Source organism: Pinus tabuliformis, chromosome X, assembly GCF_031772625.1.
Source record: "Pinus tabuliformis cultivar Carrire ecotype Pingquan chromosome X, CPIR1, whole genome shotgun sequence".
Classification (NCBI taxonomy): Eukaryota; Viridiplantae; Streptophyta; class Pinopsida; order Pinales; family Pinaceae; genus Pinus; species Pinus tabuliformis.
The window spans coordinates 932,998,276-933,020,542 of NC_142308.1; the positions used below are offsets into that span (position 1 = coordinate 932,998,276).

A 22,267-nucleotide genomic window follows, 5' to 3' on the forward strand; every position below is an offset into this window, starting at 1 on the left:
GGTATCCAGGAGTTGCTGCAAAAAGAGCACATCAGACCAAGTTCCTCACCTTGTGGGATCCTGATTATACTTGTACAGAAGAAGGATGGAACCTGGAGGCTCTTCATTGATTATCAAGCACTTAAAAAAATAGCTCAAGGGGGCCAAGTATTTCAGCAAGATTGATTTGAAGTCTTCTATCACCAAGTTCCAATAAAACCTACATATGTATGGAAGGCCACCTTCAAATCCAAGGAAGGCCTTTCCGAGTGGTTGGTCGTGCCTTTCAGGGTAACAAATGCACCTGCAACTTTTATGAGGTTGATGGATGACATCTTACGACCCTTCACCAACTCATTCATTATTGTATATCTCGACGACATCCTCATCTTCAACAAGAGTTCAAAAGAGCACCTACAACACATTCGATAGGTCCTTCAAACCCTGCAACAACACAAACTATGTGCCAACTTGGATAAATGCACCTTTGGCATGAACCAGGTCCAATATCTGGGCTATATCATTGATGAGAAATCCATGGATGTGGATCCATCTAAGATCCAAGGCATTCAAGATTGGCCAGCCACGACCACTCTAATAAAGCTTCGCAATTTTTTGGGCCTTGCCAATTTTTATCGGAGGTTCATGTCAAGATTTTCTCATATCATATGGCCTTTAGGTCAGGTTACCAAGGGCAGAGAGAAGGAAAAAAAATTGGTCAGAGTCCCAAAGATAGGAATTCGTTGAGATGAAGCACAACCTTTGCTTTGCACCTGTACTCACATTAAAAAACCTACAACAACCATTTTAAATTGATACAGACACCTCTGACAATTTTATTGGTGCATTTCTCACCCAGCAAATGGCATCCGGTGGCATATCACAATAAGACACTTTTCGATGTGATTCGGAAATACGTCACCCATGATAAAGAGATGTATTCTATCGTGTAGGCATGTCGGCAATGGAAACATTACATTACGAGGAAGGAGATGTTGATCCACACATATCCCTGACCTCTTCATTTTATACATACACATGGAAAGTTGTAGACAAATCCCCAAGGCAAGTAGCTCACCAAGGACTAAGTTCAATAAAAGTTTCCCCATCTCATGGAGGCACTAAACGCAATGGGGACCATTGCTTCCTAAATGGGGAGGATTAATCTAGCTGGATATTAGTGGCCACCCGCCTATTCCACTTGGACCCCCACCATTCTTTCTTTCAGTTTCCTTGATTATAGCACAATTTACTATTTTTGGCATTTTTTGAGGTCCTAAACCTCGGGAGTCGTTTTGAGGCCCTAAACAACGTTTTTTTGTAAAACGAGCTAACCAAAAATTTATAGCAAGGGTTTGCATCCGCAAGTTTTTTTCCTTAAATAGTTCTTTCTAATGAGGTATTGTACGTGTCAAACGGAGATCGTATGCCAAAGTTACGACCTTGGGAAGTTGATGTACCAAGTAACCCCAACGGGGACCATAAATGTTTAGTGCTTCATCTCCTAGTATTAGGTTTTTGGATGTTTAGGATTTTCCATTATTTCTCAATAATAAAAACGCCTTTGAGCCTCATTAAACACAGTTCAAAAGGCATGTAGCTGCCACATCTCTTCTCAGAGATAAGTTACCATCGCCCAAGCTAGTTTATTTCCATTATGCACGTAAACAATTTTTAGTACTTTATTATTAATGAATTGAAGTTATGATTTCATTGTAGCTCTTTTTTTCTATTTATATCTATATTTAATTTCAGTCCTTCATAAATCTAGATCACCTTCCTCTCCTTCTATGTGTGGTATGTCAATGCGCACTTGATCCAGACTTCTAAAATATCCACTACTCCTCCTCCCCCTTTTCCCTCTTACCACCTCCTTTTATGGGCTTATGTCAACTACAGGTACCGATGCAAACCTCTCTCCTCTACCACTACCTCCTCAAAACCTCCAACCACTATGCATAACTCCTTCCTACAACTCCATCGTATTTCACCTTTCCTATTTTATTTCACTAAACTGCCTTCACATACCCTTTCTACCATCTAGATCAAGGATCTTTCACACCTCCTTCGTTCTATGTTTTCTTATCCTCTTGCATCCTAGTCCTATTTCCTCAGTTTACTCCCTAGTCATTCCTTAGCTCACCCTGAGTGCATAAGGGGCTTAGCCACTCATGGCATCAGAATACATCTTAACCACACCTTTCTCACACAACATCTTCACAAACATCAAAAATACACAAATAAACCATCCTCATGGGCCTCCCAAGAATTTTTGTTCATCAGTTGTGTATCAGATGATAGATTCAATGGAAAACTCGATGATACATCCTTTAATGATGCTCTCAAACTAAAATTCAACAACTCGAGTGATTTGATTATCTGCCAACAAAAGTCTTTGAACTCGCTCAAAAGTACAATCTCTGGAATCCTTTGATATATTATGCGTGTTTTGATTTTTAACACTTCAAGTCCACCCTCCAAGCAGCTCTGGAAATTCACAAAAGAAGATTTCATAAATATCTTCTACAAACATGTACCTCTCCAATGATTTTTCAATGCTAATCTAATGATTTCCTATTTCACCAGCCACAAATTCATCCAACTTGGTTCAAACCACCTACCAATTTCTTATTTGGTAGGATTCCACATCCCCATCTCTTTTTAATCCCAATCCTGGAAACAGAACCATTTTTTGGCACTTATTATCGATTTCCAACCCAGGCTTTTGCATGCAGTGTGCCTAACAAAATTCCTAATGGTACCAACCCTTACAGCAAGGCCTATAGGACAAGGGAGGTCTCACCTGAGCACCTAAGGGGGGTTGCCAGAACTAGGTTTTTGCAGCCAAGAAGGGGATGAGGGTTTGGTTTGCACCATTTTTCCTCCACATATAACCTCGCAATTACACCTCAAACACATTCATGGGAAATTGGGGTAATTACAACATATCATCATCAACAGAAAATTAAAATAAGGGGTTCACTATATATTCATACAAAATCCTTAACTCATTCATCCGTACATCTCTGAAGTAAACATTGTTATTAAAAGAATGCATCAGTCACATGCAAGAACAATGGAGATAAGCAAAACTTCACCTTCTATTTTCCAATATCTAGAAAAGGCGCCAAGCATAATACATAATTTTTATGAGAGGTTCCTTCATCTAACCAACCTATCTTTTCATCATAGACTTGCAGAGTTACAAACTTGTATACCTCTAGAGGTACATAGTATCAACGTTGCCCATGTCTTAGATAGCTAACCAACAAAAACCCTAAGAAAAAACCATATTGGAAAAAATCTATGAAGAACCCTTACCCTAGTCGGCTTCTACCAATTTTTACAAAATTACATTCATGCATTTACGAGGGGGCATAACCCAATAAAAATCCCAATTACTCGTAGGTGAATTTGGTATTACCAAAAATTACCTTGACCAATGATCATGGGCAGAAGATATTTTGTTCAAATGAAACATACAATGGAGTTTTGAACTAAAAATAATGACCCAAGCATGAAACCCATGCTTTAATAAGTCATTTTATTAATAATAAAATTTATTTTAACAAATATATTACATTATAATTTATGAAGATCGAACCTAGTTACATTCTTCAATAGAAACCCCCTCCTCGCCATAATTTCCAACCTTGGATTTTTTTTTAGGCCCCATCAAACCAAAGAACATGAAAATTTTGAGAATATATAAAATCCTTGAATGAATCCTTTGCAAGATCTAATTGTCATAAAAAAATTTTGCAAGGAAGAGGAATAGTTAGTTGTTGAGAGGTAAAATTAAGAGATACATCTTTCCTCAAATGAATCTAGCAGTTGAGTTCAATAGATTTTGAAATTTCTCGTCTTCATATGCTTTGTTGGCAATGCTTTGGCTCTTTTGGCTACTATTGTAGCGGGAAGATAGTGTCTTGGAACACTACTCTATTTCTTGTTAGCCATGTCTTCTAGCACACATTTTTAGGAAGAGCCATCCATATCCTTTTGAGAGGAGGTTTTCCTTTAAATAAGGTAAGTTAACACATATTCTAGGACACATATATCTATGATATTGATTCTAGCAAATTTATTTTGTGTGAGATTCCTTCCATGAGATGATCCCACACTTTTCTAGTGAATTCAAAATCTAGGAACATGTGCATTATTGTTTCATTATTGGCTTGAAAAAATGCACATCTTGATGGGAAATACATCCCTCGATTTGAAAGGTTTTCTATTGTTAGTATTTTTTATGTCTGATGTCTAGTGGAATATGTTTATTTTAGGGAGGTCATCCAAATTCCAAATATTTAGCCAAATGTAGGCACAAAGAGGAGACCTAGTGAGAAAAGTTGCAATTCATATCTAATTTTAACTAAGTACGATGATTTCCCCAATCCCCTGGCATCCCTAGCCTAAGTTGAGGAGGAAAACTAGTAAGAGTCATTATTAAATCATAGGATAGGTGCCATAGATGTGCTAGGATGAAGTACAAATTCCATTTACACCACTTTCCATCCTAATTTACATTAGAGATGCCATAAAGTGAAGGTCACCCTGCTCGAGAAAGCAAATATTTAAGAGGAGAGAAGGTGGGGATATTTTTTAAAGGGGGAATTCCCATTCTAATTTCCTTCCATGGTTTAATGTTCTTTCCATTTATATGAATCCATGTGAGACTTTCATTTAGTAGAGTAATTGTAGCTAACATTAACCTCCATATCTAGAAACCACTTTTAATTGTGGGAGCTTGGACTAGACATATTCTCCTCCCCCAATTAAATACTTTTGATATATTACTTGCTTCCATTGACCATAAGCCAAATTCATTAGGGAGGGATGTTTTACACCTAAGCCACCATGATTTAGTAGGTATTTCATTGTTTCCCAGTTGACTATATGGGATCCTTTTGCAATTGTTTTTCCACTTTGCCATGAGAATTTCCTTAGCTCCTAATAAATAGAATTTCATACTCCCATTCAGGATAGTGCTACTAAAATTTGGAAAATTGGAGGCAAATAAGGCCACCATTAATAGGACTAATCTCCTAGCAGGGTTGAGCCATTATACTTCCCATTTGGAGAATTTTGATTCTTGTTTGTCCAAGACTTGCTACCAAGAGGGCTCATGAAAGGGGTTTAAATTTATAGGAATTCCTAGGTAATGATGAGAGGTGAACTTTCCTTGAATGGATATTTTAGTATCCTTTGTAACTTATTTTCTTGAACTAATTTCACAACATGGTGTCTTCGATAGGTATGAAATATTTAGGGATTTATTAGATTGATATATCATATTCTGGGAAGGGTTATATAGCTTAATTTACGGTAGACGGTCTAACTCCAAGCTTTGGATTGCCATATTGGTCGCATTGGATTGTATAACTACATCGCTAATAGACAGTTCCATTGGCAACAATATGGCCACAAGCTTTCTAGTATAGACTGCTCGGGGAGAACCCCAAACCCCCGATAAGCTCTTATATACTTTCTTGGTCGCCCAATATGCTCGTGTGTTGGCTGGGGAGATGAAACTGTCTATGCCCCAGCCCCTGCCTTTTACGATGGGAAACCGCTTGCTCGGATACTCCCACTGCTGCTGGACGATATGCGGGATCAACGGAGTTCTATTTCGGAATCTGTCGCTGGCTGTGGTTCAACTTTAATGCGAAATAGGTAAACAGCTGCTTCCTTTCCTACTACTAGTGAATTAGGTGTATTCATATATTCTAATACTTTAGATGTAATACTTGATATGGGACTTGAACTCAATCCGCTACTAGGCACTCTGCATGCAATTGGTTAAGGTTCGCCCTTATGAACAACCTGGTCAACCGCTGGAACAGGATACGAACGGGGCTATCGAACTGCTTCTTCATCAATGGGTGGAACTACAGGAACTGCGGGAACCACTGCCCACCTTGGCCGATTCTTCAATTAGTAATGCTACTGGTGGATCTTGATCTCAATATTTAACTACTGGGGGTTCAACTAGTGCCTCTACCTCCGGTGCCTTTACCTCTCCTGCTGGTGCCACAAAGCAAGCAACAGAGCGAGACAAAGAGCCCGTTAGATAGAAAGATGGAGACCCAACAGCAGATATCCTACATAAGATAGGTGCTTTCTCTAACTTTCCCTCTTGCAAATGGCTTTCTCTCTCGCCTGCCCGGAAACAAACTTTCTATCTATTTATACGAAGACACCTTATTTATCCTTGGGCAAAGTAACTTTATGTCGCCTGTGAAGGTCTAAGCGGAGATTTTCTCTCTGGCTCTCCTGTCAAAATGGCCAGGTTATTGCTGGATAAATGACTTTCCATATGAAGATTCATACAATATAATTGGAGAAATCCAGCTTGAAACGTTCAATTTACCAGATACAGTGCCAGGCTCTTGAAGTATAAATTACCAGTATGATGCTAGGTTCTTTAAGTCCTTTGAACAAATTCAATGCCATGTTCACAAATATAAAATGAACAAGTAAAAGGCCCGCTTCGTTAGTTCAATATTACACGCATTTTTTCCAGGTTCTTAACGATCAATTTCCAGTAAGATTTGAATAAATAATTGCTTCCACACCCTGGGGCGGGGGGGCTACCCTATATGCTATCTTCACTGCTGCCAGCGGGGGCCAACGCCAACGCCAACGAACGATAGCCAAATACCCCTACCCTAGCTATAGTACCTCGACTTATTACAACCAGTTACTTTGTTGCCTAGCAGGACAGGTTATTCCTCAAAGGATGATTGATTGAAGATAGGAGGCCTATGAACGATTTGAAAAGGGGGATTATATTAAGAGATAGAGATACTTGTATTTACAAAGATATCGGGGGTTTAATCACAATACAAACACACACCCCAAACTGTACTGTTATCTTTGCTAAAATCCACCTCTCCTCTCCTCTCCCTCTCCTTATCAGTCGAGCCCCCTGTCGGGTCCTTGCACTAGGAAGTGCAAGCCCCTCCGGGACCTTAAATCTCTTATATATGTTGCAGTGGTTTCAAATTTGCATGAAAATTTCATGAAAATTGCATGAAATTTCAGTGGGATGCTAGGAGGAGAATTTCTTCGATATATTATATACGTTGCATGGATTTACAACCAACTAGGACTTCATTAAATCTTGTTACAATTATTGCAGAAGCTCTTCCCATAAGAAGGGTATCATTGATGAATTTAGTATGATTTACCTTCTTGACATCTCTCACAATTTTAAGCTCTTAAATATTGACAATCTTCTCTCATGTTCAAGAACTTTTCTCCCAAGCTAGTCAACTAAGTGTATGTATAGCATGGGTGATAATGGGAATCCTTGGAGAAAACCTTGATATGCTTTGAAAAATTCTATAGACTCGCCATTAACCATAGGTGAAATTAAGGGGAGTTGATGGAGCCTCATATCTAAGCATTGAATTTGTGACTAAACCCGTATCTAAGGAGGACATTGAAGAGGAAGTTGTGTCTGACTCAGCCAAAGGCATTTGCCATATCTAGTTGAATATTCAAAGGAAAAAACAAAATATATATATATATATATAAAAAAAAAAAAAAAAAATTAATTGATTAAAAAAAAAACAAAACAAAAAAATAATAGTTTTATTTATTTTAATGATCTGATTTAGAATATTGGATTGATGTTCTAAGATCCTCCTCAAATTAGAAACAAAATTCTTTCATTGTGCTTAAGTATTCACAATTTTTTTTGCAAGTGAAATGATGAGTTTTATGTTAATTTTATGAGCAATTTAACATAAATAAGAGACTGAACAGTAGTATAAACATGTATAGAACATCATCAAAAACACATTACAACAGGAACATGATAAAGGAGTTCACCCCTGTTGGGCTACATCTCCTTGATCCAACTTCCAATGGCTTGGGCCTCTCTATTATGCTCAAAAGTGTAAAAATATGTGTTTACAATGCTCAAATGCTTCTAAAAATCTCCTCCAATGAGTCCAGAATGTCCAAAAATGGCTATCTAGCCTCTTTTTGCATCCAATTGGTGGAAAACTGAAGAAGTTATGACCTCTCCTAGTTTTCTCACTATTTGCTCCACAAATTGCTCCAAATCCGGCATTATCCTATAAATTAGCTCAAAAAAGCACTAATTGAGCGAAAATTTAACCATGCGGCAGTCCATAATCTGTCGGAACTTACTGTCCTATCGCAAATCGCAATCAGCAAGAATCGGGCGGCTTATGGTTTGTGAACGTGGAGGGGCGATGTGTGATTGTGATATGGCAGACCCATCAAAACTATTAACCAGAACTCATAAACTTATCGCATCTGGGATCCTCTCATAACTCACAATCGGTGGAGTACTGGTGGTCTTATATATGTGGGACTCTATTTTTTGCGGTGTGCGATTGTGATTATCGCATCGTAACCCTTCCTTGCTCGAGGTTCGATCATCGCATCGCAACTGTCAAGACCGATTCTTTAATGCCTTTCCACCTACCCTGTTGCGACGTGTGATTGCAATTATTGCATCGTACCCTGGCTTGTTCTGGGGCCAATTTTTAACGCTGACCCAATTGCGACATGCAATTTTTGAAATGCAGGGGCCAATGGCAACCTAACACTTGGCACTTCCCCATTCGCTGAAGAGCCCTGCCACATCATCTTTTCTGCCATATGTCCAAGTCAAACCTAAACTTTGACTTACTTTAACTTCTTCATATGAGCTCAGATTCAAGTGTCGTTCACACCGTTAGAATCAAGATGAGAGCTCTTCGATCTGAAGCTAAGTTTATAGAGATTCTGACACTTTGAGTTTTGATCCTACTTGTGAGCACCTGATCACTCCTCCCCACTAGAAGCCTTCTGCACCCCAAAAGGATCACTTTCAATTGTCCAGCAAGTGAGGGTACATTTCCCTCACCTTTCCAAGCTCTATCCATTTGGCTCTTAAAGGATTTATACCCTTTATCCCCACTCGAAGATAATTAATATTTCCCCTTTTTGATGTCCTTGTTCTTCTGTCAAGTATAGTGTCTTACTGAAGCTCATCAAGGAATTCTAGAGAAAATTCTTCAATCGATGGACTGTGAATATTCTCTCCTTGATCTTCAATCGAAGGAGGCTCATACAACCTTCAATTCTTAACATTAGCAAGCATAAATTTGCATATATGAAGGGAAATCTAACCTGAAGGCATTGTTACTAATATTTTCCAAAATTCTGAATGGACCATATCTAATTGATTTTAGCTTTTTACCTTCTCCTTGGAGCCTCTCTTTGTTAATGTGAAGCCAAACTTCATCACCAACTTGGAACTTGTGATCTTGACGATGCTTGTCATGCCTTGCTTTGTACTTGCCTTAGCTTTTCTCAAGTTGTTCTTGAACCTTTTGGTGTACTAATTGGATTTGTTCAATGAACTTTCTTGCTTTGTATATATCGCTATGACCTTCAATAGCAACATCTTTGCCAAAAATAAAATCCAAATGATATTTAGGCAAGTATCCCAAGCATGCCTCAAATGTCGAAGTTTGAGTGGAAGAGTGCTTGTCTCGGTTGTAAGCATGTTGAAGATAGTGCAAATGTTCATCCCACAACTTAGGATGCTTGCTGGAATACCCACAAAGAAGATGTATCATTGTTCTGTTCACCACTTCTGTTTGACCATCTATTTGTGAATGAAAATATGTACTCTTTTTCAATTTGGTGTCCATGAATCCCCACGAGCTTGATCAAAAATTCCCAACAAAGCAAGAATCTCGATCACTAACAGTGGATGTGGGATATCCAAAATGCACCCAAACATTTTGAAAGAATAACTTAGCATTTTTTTTAACTGTAACTTACTTTTTACATGGCATCAAAATACACATTTTGTTGAACCTGTCCACAACCACATACAAATGATCATAACCTATTTTTGAAAATGGAAGACCTCCTACAAAATCCAAAGAAACACTCTCCCACGGTCGTGAAGGAATTGGAACTGGTTTGTACAATCCTAACTTCCTATTGTTAGGTTTAATGATTGCACATAATGAACATCCTTTAATAAAAAGAGACACACTTTCAAGCATATGAGGCTAATAACAATACCTATGTAGATGTGCCACCGTCTTACTTAAACTGAAATGACCAGCAATATGATAAGTATGTGCCTCTCTTATGATGTTAACTCTTTCTCCCTGTGGAATACAAAGCTTGCCAAGAAGGTAAAACAAGTTATCATGCAAATGATAATCCAATTCCTCTACTTGGTTACCTTGACTCAAGCTTTCATAAACATCTTGAAAGTCATTATCTAGCGCATATTTCTCAATATAAATTTCATGTAAAACATAATTATGCTTGAGTAAAGTAGTTGCACTAACAATAGGCCTAGAAAACATATCAGCAACTTTATTGTAGATACCTTTCTTATACCTAATTACCAAGTGGAATTGTTCAAGAAGACCCATCCATCGGAAGTGCCTTGATTGCTGCAACTTCGATTGAGATTGCAAGTATTGCAATGGTTAATGATCAGTGTGAATGATTGGTTCCTTACCATGTTGCATGAGGACTGCACCCATAACATAGTCACTAGCATCAGTCTGAATCTCAAATGACTATCTCAAGTCTAGAAGTGAAAGTACTGGAGTTGTACTAATATTTTCCTTCAATGCATCAAAGGCCTTTTGTTGTTTTCCTCCCCACTGAAAAACCTTTTTCACACTTGTCAACGAATGTAAAGGAGTTGCTATAAGAGAAAAATTATTAATGAATCTCCTCCAATATAGGGTTGCTCCCAAAAAAATTCTTACCTCAGTAACTGTCTTGGGCCTTGGCCAATTCACAATGACATCAACCTTGGAGGGATCTATTTTCAACTCACCTCCTCCAACAATATGACCCAAGTAAACTAAAGAAGTTTTTCCAAACTCGCACTTTGACATCTTAAGATACAACTGTTCTTTTTTCAAGACATCAAGTACTTTTCTTACATGCATGACATGTTCATCACGAGATTTACTAAAAATTAAGATGTCATCTAAGTATAATATGAAAAAATCATCAAGAAATGGCCTCAACACATCATTCATCACACGCATGAATGTAGCAGGAGCATTACATAAACCAAATGGCATAACTAGCCATTTAAACAAACCTTGTTTTGTTTTGAATGTTGTCTTCCAAATGTCTCCTTCAGTTATTCTAATTTGATGGTAGCCACTTCTTAATTCCAGATTAGTAAAATACTTTTCATATTTCAATTGATCAAGTAAATCATCTATTCTAGGCAATGGGTAATGATTCTTTACCATAATTTTGTTCAATGCACGAAATTCCACACACATGCGCCATGTTCCATCCTTCTTTGGTACCAAGACAACACGTGAACCACATGGCGAGGAAAATGGTCTAATGATCCCTTTATTCAACAACTCTTGAATTTGCTTCTTAATTTCTATGCTTTCCATTACTGACATCCTGTACATGCCAATGTTAGGAAGAGGACAATCATGATACAACTGTATCTCATGTTGAATTCCTCTCTGGGGAGGTAATCCCTTTGGTTCCTGAAACATATCGTCATATTGGTTAACTATGTCAACCAATTCAGATTTCAAATTTGAATCACAACCTTTAAAAGCTTCATTATCAACATCATCCTTGGGTTTGATCATTAGAAGCACAAAATTCTTGCTCGAATTCACTAGCCTTTTCATGTGCCCTTCATTAATGAGCGAAATATTTATTTTCTTGCTAGAGCTCTCACAATATATTCTGCTCCATCTTTGAATAAATGATATTTGTTTTCAGGTCTATGGAAGATAGATTTTTGGTCATAAAGGTACGGGCTGCCCAAAACTATGCCACAGATATCTAACGGCACAACGTCAAGCTCCACATCATCTATGAAATTTACAGTAATAACGAATCTCAGTTTACACTTTCTAGTGACCTGCAATTGCGCATTGTCACACCCCCATCCAAGTGGATATGGTTTATGATGTGGAACAGTTTCCAAGTTTAAACCTTTGATAATGTTTTCAGAGATAAGATTGTCTTGAGAGCCACTATCAAAATTCGTATCAATCTTGTTGTGTTTTGATATCACCCTTATGTGAAAATTTTCTATTCTCCTCTTTTCATTTGGAGTTTCATTTTGTGAGTTTGAAGAACTAGTGCTAGCAATGGATTCTTTTCCTTTTAACCCCATGGCTGTGATTTTAGTTTCATCTCAGATCCCAAATCCTATTGAGTGGTTGCAGTTGTATTTTGTTTCCCCTTGTTGTTGTTTCTTTTTGGCCTCATTTCAGGATGAAGCTTCCAACAATGAGCTTCATCTTCACCCTCTCTGGAACAATGTTTACATGTAACTTTCTCTCCTTCTTTTTTGATAGACGCATTTTAATTTTCCTTCCCTTTGAAAGCCTTTTCCTTTCCTTTACTCTTAAATGGATTTTTACTACCTTCTTCTAGGGTGTTTTTTACTCTTGCCTCAAGATGAGTGGCTTGTACACACACATCATCTAGATTATTGGGATTAAACATTAAGATAGTATGCATAAGGTAATTGTGTAAATGCCCTATGTACCTCAGCAATGTTTCCTGTGATTGCAAATATACACCTAACATCAAAGACCTTTTTCTGAATTCTTGGGTGTAATCTTGCACATTTTTACCTTTAAGATGTATAAAGTTCTGCCAATTCATGATGCCTTTTTGCATATAAGCTAGAGGGTAGAATTTTTGTTTGATTGCAGAAATGAAATCATTCCAAGAAATTGAGATCTTACCGTGTTTTTTAATCTCCTCTTGGGTCTTTGATTCCCACCATAGTAGTGTTGCACCCTCCATTCTCAAGGAAGCTAATTAAATATTTATGTCATCCTCTTGAAGGTTTTCAATCCTACAATAGAACCCCAACTGACGAAACCAATTATCAAGCTTCTCTACATTCACTTCACCATTATACATGGGCATCTCAAATTAACGTCAAGTTTTAAAAAAGGTGATTTACAAGTTCGTTTTGAAGTATGATGATGAGTATGATTAAGGGTTGTGTTAGTAGAAGAGGGTGAATATGCTTGTGAAGAAGAAGATGAAGAAGATCGTGGAGAGGGTGGAGGTTTGTCTACATTTCCATTACCTCCTCCTGAAGAGCCTTCTCTTTTGGAAGGTTTGGAACTTTCCCCTTGCAACCTGGTATTCCACTCTTCGTAGAGGACCTTTACCATCTCTGTCATATCAAAGAAAGCCTTTATGAAAGTCTTCTCATCTTCTGTCATGTTTGTAGGTTCTCCTTCATGAGACATGATCTCTGGAGTCTCAACTATAACTCGAGGCTGAACTGGTGTTGGAGATTGTGGCAACCTTGCTCTCCTTCCCCTTGACCCAACTTCAAGGCTTCCAACCGGCTTCCCTTCTCCTATTTTGAGTTTTAACCTTGTAAGCATGACATAAAATTGCAAACAATTAAATCCTTCTTTCACAAAGAAAACCTAGTGCTTTGATACCAAAATGATCTGATTTAGAATATTATATTATTGTGCTAAGATCCTCCTTAGATTAGAAACAAAATGCTTTCATTATGCTTAAGGATTCATGAATTTTTGCAAGTTAAATGATGAGTTTTTATGTTAATTTTATGAGCAATTTAACATAAATAAGAGACTAAACAATAACATAAACATGTACAAAACATCATCAAAAACACATTACAACAAGAACATGATAAAGGAGTTCACCCCTCCTGGGCTACGTCTCCTTGGTCCAGCTTCCAATGGCTTGGGCCTCTCTATTATGCTCAAAAGTGTAAAAAGATGTGTTTACAATGCTCAAATGCTTCTGAAAACCTACTCCAATGAGTCTAGAATGTCCAAAAATGTCTATCTAGCCTCTTTTTGCATCCAATTTGGTGGAAAATTGAAGAAGTTATGACATCTCCTAATTTTCCCACTATTCACTCCACAAATTGCTCCAAATCCGGCATGATCCTACAAATTAGCTCTAAAAAGCGCTAACTGAGAGAAAATTTCACCGTGCAGCGGTCCATAATCTGTCGACACCAACTGTCCCATCACAAATCGCAATCAGTGAGAACCAACGGGCTTATGGTTTGTGAACGCAGCGGGGCGATGTGCAATTGCTATATGGCAGACCCGTCGGAACTATTAACTGGAACTCATAAACTTATCGCATCTGGGAAAACTTCGCAATCGATGGAGTACAGGTGGTCTTATACATGTGAGACTCTATTTTCTACAGTGTGTGGTTGCTTGGGGACCAATCGTAGCATCGCAACTGCCAGAGCTGATTCTTTAAAGCCTTTATGCCTTCCTTGTTGCGATGTGCGATTGCAATTATCACATCACACTCAAGGCCTTGACCATCAATAACACCAGCTACACCTCTATGATATCCAAAAAAAATGAGCAAGAAACTAGACAAATCTCCCCACTATAAGCATGATTGTCAACAAGCAATATATTCTAGACCAATGTACTTCATAGCCAAAATATAATGAGGAACTTCACGAAGAGACAGTACCTAAAAGAACACATTCCAAAGTTGATGACAAAAATACATGAAAACCCACAATATATAGTCAAGATCAGAGCATATTGTAGTCGACACATGAGCACTATTATCCAAACGATCTGTGAGATCACCAAAGGGCGGAATCACTCACTAGAAATCCTTCTACATGGGCCAAAAGAGAATCTTAATTATCTAAGTAGAACCTTTGGTTGTGAAGCATGTGTTTAATGTCCTCTAATGAGGAGAATACATTTTGATTCTCCACTTTCTTATCTTTGAAAATAAGTCACAGTAGGGTGGCCATTTGTTGATGTAAATCCAAAGAATTCAGAAAGTGAAGCCTCCTTTTCCTAAATTTACCAGGATCCAGGACCCATTTCATATCCTCTCCCACTAATTCAAAATCAAGGTGATAGGGGCAGTCCCCTACCTCTTTACATTCCAACAATAAAATTCCCTTCCTCACCTCTAGAGGATCAACATCAAAGAAGTTAGCGAAAGAGTCATAGGGAAAAGGACAAACCCTTTTGTACCCTACATTGCCTCCTCTACCCCTCCAGCTACTCAATCTTTGTCTAGGAGGCATAAGCATTGTTGCAAGGGAACATTGATGAAAAACACTGAAATAGCCTCTACCTTTAAAGAAAAAATAACGATGAGACACATAACCATGAGCTCCTGACCTGAAGACTACTACATCATCCTCCAAGTGCCACACTACAGGAGCAAATTCTCAAACTCACCACAACCCAGAAACATGACACACTAGAATCCACAAAACCATAACAAATAGTAACAACTCCTTGTGCACAAACATAACACAGAGAGGTTGTTACCTTGTCCTGAACACGTAACGCCACCAACAAACACCAGACTCAAGACAATTCAACATAATTGCAATTAAGCAAATTTACTAGGACTCTGAGCAACCGATGTTAAGCACTTTAGAATCTGAGAACTAGTAGAACCCAATAATTCTTGTTTAACAACACCCACCCCCGCTGACCAATAAATCACCCATGAAATATATAATATTTTATTTTCAAAGAAATTTAGTTTCAATCGCTTTTTATTTTTATTTCAACAAAACATATTTTCAGTTGCCTTTAGTTTGATAGTTTTTCCTTTATTTATGTTTTTTCTTTTCTTTTATTTTTATTGGTTTTCCTTCCAAAACATAATAAAAATAAAGTCTGGAGTAGTTATGCAACCAACATCTACTCAAAGAAATATACTACACCATTTGATGAGTTATGGGCTGGAAGCGGAGCAGAGCGAAAATGGTGGAACCCTAGTTAGGGTTTGCAACAGAGCAACCATCCATGGCGGTTTACAGGCTTAGCTTCCGGTTTTTGAGTGAACTGTCGCGTTGACTGCGGCATAGTCATCGTTTCTCGCGGAGTTTTTGGTTCTTTCTGCGGTCCCCCCTGTGCGCTCTCTGTCGCACTGACTCTCCCTTTTACCTTGCAGACGGGCCCCCGATCGAATCCCGTTTGCGCCTCCTACCGACAGTTCAATATGGGTGACGAGGAGTTGGTTGATTACGAGGCGGACCCCATGCCGCATCAGGATATATGGGCTCATACAAGGAGGCCACAAATGATTCCGAGGAGCGTTGCGCTGGGTATTGCGACAGCTGCCCCGTCTCAGCATCCACATTTGTCTTCTACAGGTAAAAACAAAGCGCCGGTTCACACTCCCGCGGACTCCTCGCCCCTTGACTGCCCTCCTCTCTCCCCTGCGATGGCACAGCTCTTGGGCTCTTGCTTCCTTAGCTCACCATTCCTTGACGCCCCGCTTCAGGACCACATCCGCCCTGCATTACCTCCGCCTCCGCCCCCATCGAGCTCCCACTCTCCTTCAGTTTCATTTATGCCGCAGGCACATCAGCCTTCCAGCCACCCCTCTGCAACCGGTTTCCCTGGCTCCAGCTATTCAACCCCCCGCACTCCGATACATTCTGGCTGCTTCACTACCCCGCCTCTTCCGGTGCATTCCGCTGCATCTGCATAGCACAGTACCTCTGACCCGTGTCGCAATTTGCTGAAGGGAATCCCTTTTGGCAAACGCTCTGAGAAGGTGACCAAAGGTCGTTGCCTCCGGTCCATTGATCCTGACTACAACATCAATTTGGGGCCTGAAGCTCCTCTTCCGGATGTAATGGACGCCGCTCGGAAAGTTCTGGTGGGCAGAGTCAGGGGTCGAACATACTCTGCGGAACGACTCAAGCTTTGGGTGGACGAGATTTGGGGGTCCTTCTTTAAAGAACTTCCAGAGATTATGGTGCTTACTAGAGGTTGGTTCGCCCTCCATTTTCAGAGGCCCGAATACACACAGTGGGTTCTTACCCAATATTGGCACATTGAGCTCGCCCCGGTCTTACTCAAACGGTGGGATCCCCTTTTCGACCCGGAGCGCAAGCAACTGGGGGAAGGTCCCATTTGGGTTCGCCTTCCTGGGCTACCTTGGCAATTCTGGAATCAGTATACCTTCAAAAAAATTGGGGACACTCTAGGAACTTATCTGGAGCACGATAGGTCATATGAGAAGTCAGGTATTAGGACTATGGCTCGAATTCTAGTCCATATGGATATCAGGCCCGGACTGGTGGAAAAGATCACTCTGCACCATAATCATGTCTCCCGCAAACAGCCCCTTGATTATGAGGGCGTACCATACCGCTGCCGGAGGTGCCACAAAGTTGGGCACCTCTACAAGGATTGCCCACTGATATCGAAGGTGATTTCTGAGGACACCAAAGGACCCCGTCAACAGGCTACTGTGAATCAAAATGATGGAGAGAACATTCCTACGGAGGGTGCACAGATTCAACAGGAGATCCCCTCCATGAAGAAGGGGGACAGCGCTGCAAAACAAGCTCGTAGCAAGGACTCGGCTGCACCGGGACCGCCGTGGACCCGCTCGAAGACCGCTGTGAAGGCTACTAAACCGGCCGAGACTGCACCTATTCGATCGGGTAATGACTCCATTCCCCCTTTCTCTCAATCTTACTCTATTGATATGCAATCTATTGTTCATTCTTCTATTCAAGCAACCCTTTCTGAGTTTGTGCCCATCCCCTCCATACTCTGCACCATCGCCCCTCCTCCGCCCACCATATCCACCACCCCTCCCTCGCACAATAAGATTCTGGGTGGGTCGGACTTTCCATCTTCTCTGGATGCATCCGGCTCACATCATTATCACCTGAGACCTCGAGCTCGGCCTCGTATTTTAGGCCTGGGTTCATCCCCCGGTCGCCACCGTAAACAGAAGCGCGGCAGACCCTCCCATATTTCTTCAGCAAAGTTAAACGCTGTTGCTGATGTCGCCATGGGGCGACAGGTTACTATTGAACGGGCACTTAGAGCCATTGAGCCCATGACCTGTGGTGACCCATGATCTGGCTCTCCTTCAACTGCAGGGGACTAGCCAACCCCAAAAAACGATTGGCACTGAAAAGACTCCTTCATGTATCTAGATGTGATATTATTTTTCTTCAAGAAACTCTGTGCACAGCTGAGGTGGCGGTGAGATGTCTACAAGCTTTGCTCCCGGGATGGATTCTGCATGGCCTGGATGCATGTGGTCGATCTGGTGGATTACTCATTGGTATCAACCCAAGGAATTGTAGGTCTCTCTCCGCCTGGGGGGGCAGAGGTTTCCTCGGTATGGATATTATTGTTGGTGAACTGGGTATCCCGATCAGATTTATCAATATATATGGACCTAACCAGAATCGACTTCCCTTCTGGCAAGATTTTCTATCTGGTGACCATATCACACAGCATACTGTGATAGGGGGGGATTTCAACTTCTCATTGGGAGTTGGAGAATCCTGGGGACATAATGCCCAGTGGGACACCATTGCGGATCAAATGCAAATGCTCCTAGACTCTCATCACCTTGTGGATATCCCTATGAACAAGAAGCTACCTACTTGGCACAATCAGCGCACTGGGGAGGCTGCTCTGGGGAGGCGACTGGACAGGTTTATGATGCATCAGGAACTAATACAGATATGCCCATTATACAGACAATGGGTTGGTACAGGGGGACTATCCGATCATCAACCGATTTTTCTTCAGATTAGTAACAACAATCCTAAGCCGCGGCCTCCCTTCAAATTCTTTGCTGGCTTTCTACAGGATCCAGATTATATCAAGATGGTCTCGGACTTTTGGGCATCATAGCCCCCACTGCGGGAGCAGAGGAAAGCATGTGATTTCTGTGAGAGACTCAAAAAACTCAAAGTATTGACCGAGAACTGGGCAACAACCAAGCGGAACAGAGATGAACAGATTTTGAAAGATACTGAAGCTCAGATAGCTTCATTGACTGATGATAAAGGGACTGGTTATCTCTCTGACGATTCCAAAGCACTTCTCAACCAACTGCTTGGTCAAAAAGCAAAAATTCTACAAGAAAAGGAGGAGCATTGGAGGCTTAAAAGCAGAGCCATTTGGCTCAAAGCGGGGGACTCTAATACTAAATTCTTTCATAACTTAGCCAATGGCAGGAAGGCATCGAACACTATATGGAGACTACCAAGGGAGCCAGACGGATGGGCTACTACACACCAGCAACTGGCTAGCCTTGGGGTATCCCATTTCAAGGGTCTCTTCACAGCTCCACCTGAAGTCACTCTTCCTGATATCATTAGAGTTGCTGAAAAGTTCCCTCGGTTTGTTGGTCAGGAGGATATTGAAGATCTTACAAATCCAGTCACTTCACAGGAGCTAGAAAGTACACTTAAATGGTTTAAAAAAGACAAGAGCCCGGGACCAGATGGATGGCCTGTGGAATTCTATCTGGCTTTTTATGAACTGATGGGAGAGGATCTATTAGCTGTAGTTGAGGAAAGCCGGATCTCGGGGCACATCCACCCTCCTATGAATCAGACCTATATTGCCTTGATTCCCAAATCCGATGAACCCTCATCCTTCAATGATTTTCGACCTATCTCCCTCTGTAATTGCCTCTACAAAATCATTGCCAAGATTATAGCCAACCGTATTAAGCCGATTCTATCCTCCCATATATCTGCTGAACAATTTGCATTCCTCCGAAATCGCCATATCCAAGAAGCTATTGGCACTGCCCAGGAAACTTTACATTCCATCAAGTTGAAGAACCTGAAAGGGGTATCCTTAAAAATTGACCTTACTAAGGCATTTGACAAGGTGAACTAGCTATATCTCAAAATGATCCTTATCCACCTGGGCTTTCCTCATCCATTAATAAATTGGATTATGGGATGTGTTTCTTCTGTCTCCTTTGCAATCCTCATCAATGGTGCAGCCTCAGATCGTTTTTACATCAACAGGGGTATCAGGCAAGGCTGTCCTCTCTCCCCACTACTCTTTCTCATTGTTATGGAAGGATTGAGTAGGCTTATTGCGGATGCAAAAAGGAATGGGGAGCTAAGTGGCCTCAAAATTACTGAACAATTCTCCATTACCCACCTTTTGTTCGTTGATGACATTCTCATCTTTCTTAATGGTAGTGTCAGAGATAGCACTGCATTATATAATATCCTCCGCCTTTTCTGTAAAGCCACGGGTATGGAAATCAACAGGGACAAATCCACCAGATCATTGACGAGATGTACACAGCAAGAAACTCAGTTGGCAGTACAGTTCTTTCCCTTTCTGGAAAATAATCTACTGGAAGGTACTAAATATCTAGGATTCAGATTAAGGCCGGATGGATATAAATCTGAACACTGGGTGTGGCTCATCAACAAAATTGAAAAAAGGATTACTTGCTGGCACCACCGCTTACTGTCAAAAGCAGGCAGATTACAGCTGATCAAATATGTTCTTGAGGCCACACCAGTATACTGGATGTCCCTCACATGGATTCCGAAGGGCATTTTACAAAAAATACAACAAATTTGCAGCAGATTCGTGTGGAATGGAAACAAAAAGGGAAAGATTTTTGCATGGACAAGATGGTCCCTTGTATCCATGCCTAAGAATTGGGGTGGGTGGGGACTAAAATCCCTCTCAGAATTCGCACAAGCCTTAACAGCAAAATAGGGTTGGTCACTACTCAAGATGGACAGCTTATGGGCCGAAGTTATACATAAAAAATAAATTTGGCCTTCCAATATCACAGACTGGCTTCGCAGACCTTCATGGAATCACCTGGGCGTATCTGTGATCTGGAGAGCTACTCTTAAAGCTCTGCCTCTCATCAAGGATAACCTATTATGGAAAATAGGTAATGGAACTCAAGTTCGCATAGGGTTGGACCCATGGCCTGGGTCCGGGAACGCCCACCTTCTGCCAGAAGACATGATCCGACACCTCAACAATAAGGGCATCAAACAATTAGCACAGGTTGGTGACCCACACCGAACCACCATATTCACTCAGGCATGGATAACAGATCAACAGTGGCAATTGACAGACGATTGGGCGGAACAATGGCAACGATACATTCAGGCACTCACTGAAACTCATATTAAGCTACACGAGCAGGATGATGAACTCATTTGGGCACCTGCTAAAACAGGCATATATGCTCCAAAGCTGGGCTACTTAAAGCTCATTGAGGACAAGAAGCCTGATTTACTCAAAAATTGGTGGGCGGACATCTGGCAGCTACAAGCTCAGCCTAGGACCAGACTTTTAATGTGGAGCATTTTGGCGAATAAAATACCAACAGGGGAAAATCTCAAAAGGAGAGCTTTTGCTGGACCTACCTGGTGTGTACTCTGCAACAAGGCGGAGGAATCTTCATCTCATCTATTCCTCACCTGCGAAGTCACTATAGAAATCTGGCAGCAGGTTAAACATGCCCTTAACATCACCACCGCCTGGCATGCTGATGATATTCCCACAGCCTGGACACATTGGTGGACTGCTGTGACTTCGGAAAAGGCAAGAAATCTACCGTTAGTGGTGTCCATGTACATTTGGTACAAGCGCAACGACATCATTTTTGCGGAAGGCAAGTGTAACTGGCAGATTCTACAGCCTTCCATCTGCGCAGCCTACAGAGAAATTCCATTTGATAATAAAACTAATTCTCCCAGGCATATCATTCCCGAAATTATAAATAGGGATATGCCTTGGGCCTATTTCGATGGGGCCGCATCGGCTCAAGGGTGTGGAGGGGGTATTCTATTTCACTTTACAGATACACATTTTTTCCACCTGCGACTGGGTCTTGGTCTGGGTACCAACAATCATGCTGAGCTTATCACACTGAGACATCTTCTTTATTTTGCACTATCCAAAAATTGCCGTCAAGTTCAAATTTTTGGTGACTCTAAGATAGTGATTGATTGGGCAAACAATACATCCATCTGTCATACATACTCTTTGAAACATATCTTGGAAGAAATTGTTTTTTTCAAAACACATTTTGACCGGATCACTGTTTCTCATATTTACAGGGAAAGAAATACAACTGCTGACCGGCTCTCGAAAGAAGCGGCGGATCGGCCTCTAGGCGATTGGATGATCGAAGAATACAGTCCAGATGGGGTGCACAGCTTCTACCACCGCCCCTACATTGATGGACTACCACAAGGGGACAACCTCCCCTTCTGAAAATTTTTGATACACTTGTCTATTTTCTGTATATAACGGCATGGCTCTGATAGACACTATTTTGTTTAGTAATTGACCAGAGGTATATACACCTCATTTTTGCATATTATAGAACTTTTATGTAATACTGTAAATTTTGTAAATGGATACAGCCCCATCGTATCCATAGAGACACCTACGGGACAGATTTTATGTAACTTTCTGAACAGTGGTAATACCACGCTACTGCATATGCC

At 40.6% G+C, this 22,267-nt stretch overlaps 1 protein-coding gene across 1 annotated transcript; it reads left to right on the plus strand.

Moving 5' to 3' along the window:
- The first annotated feature begins 19,721 nt into the window (after nt 1-19,721).
- LOC149142745 (uncharacterized) lies at nt 19,722-22,031 on the plus strand. Its single transcript, XM_089451570.1, has 3 exons — nt 19,722-20,454; nt 20,590-21,594; nt 21,913-22,031. The coding sequence occupies exons 1-3, from the start codon at nt 19,722-19,724 to the stop codon at nt 22,029-22,031; spliced, it is 1,857 nt and encodes a 618-aa protein (XP_089307696.1).
- The last annotated feature ends 236 nt before the right edge of the window (nt 22,032-22,267 follow it).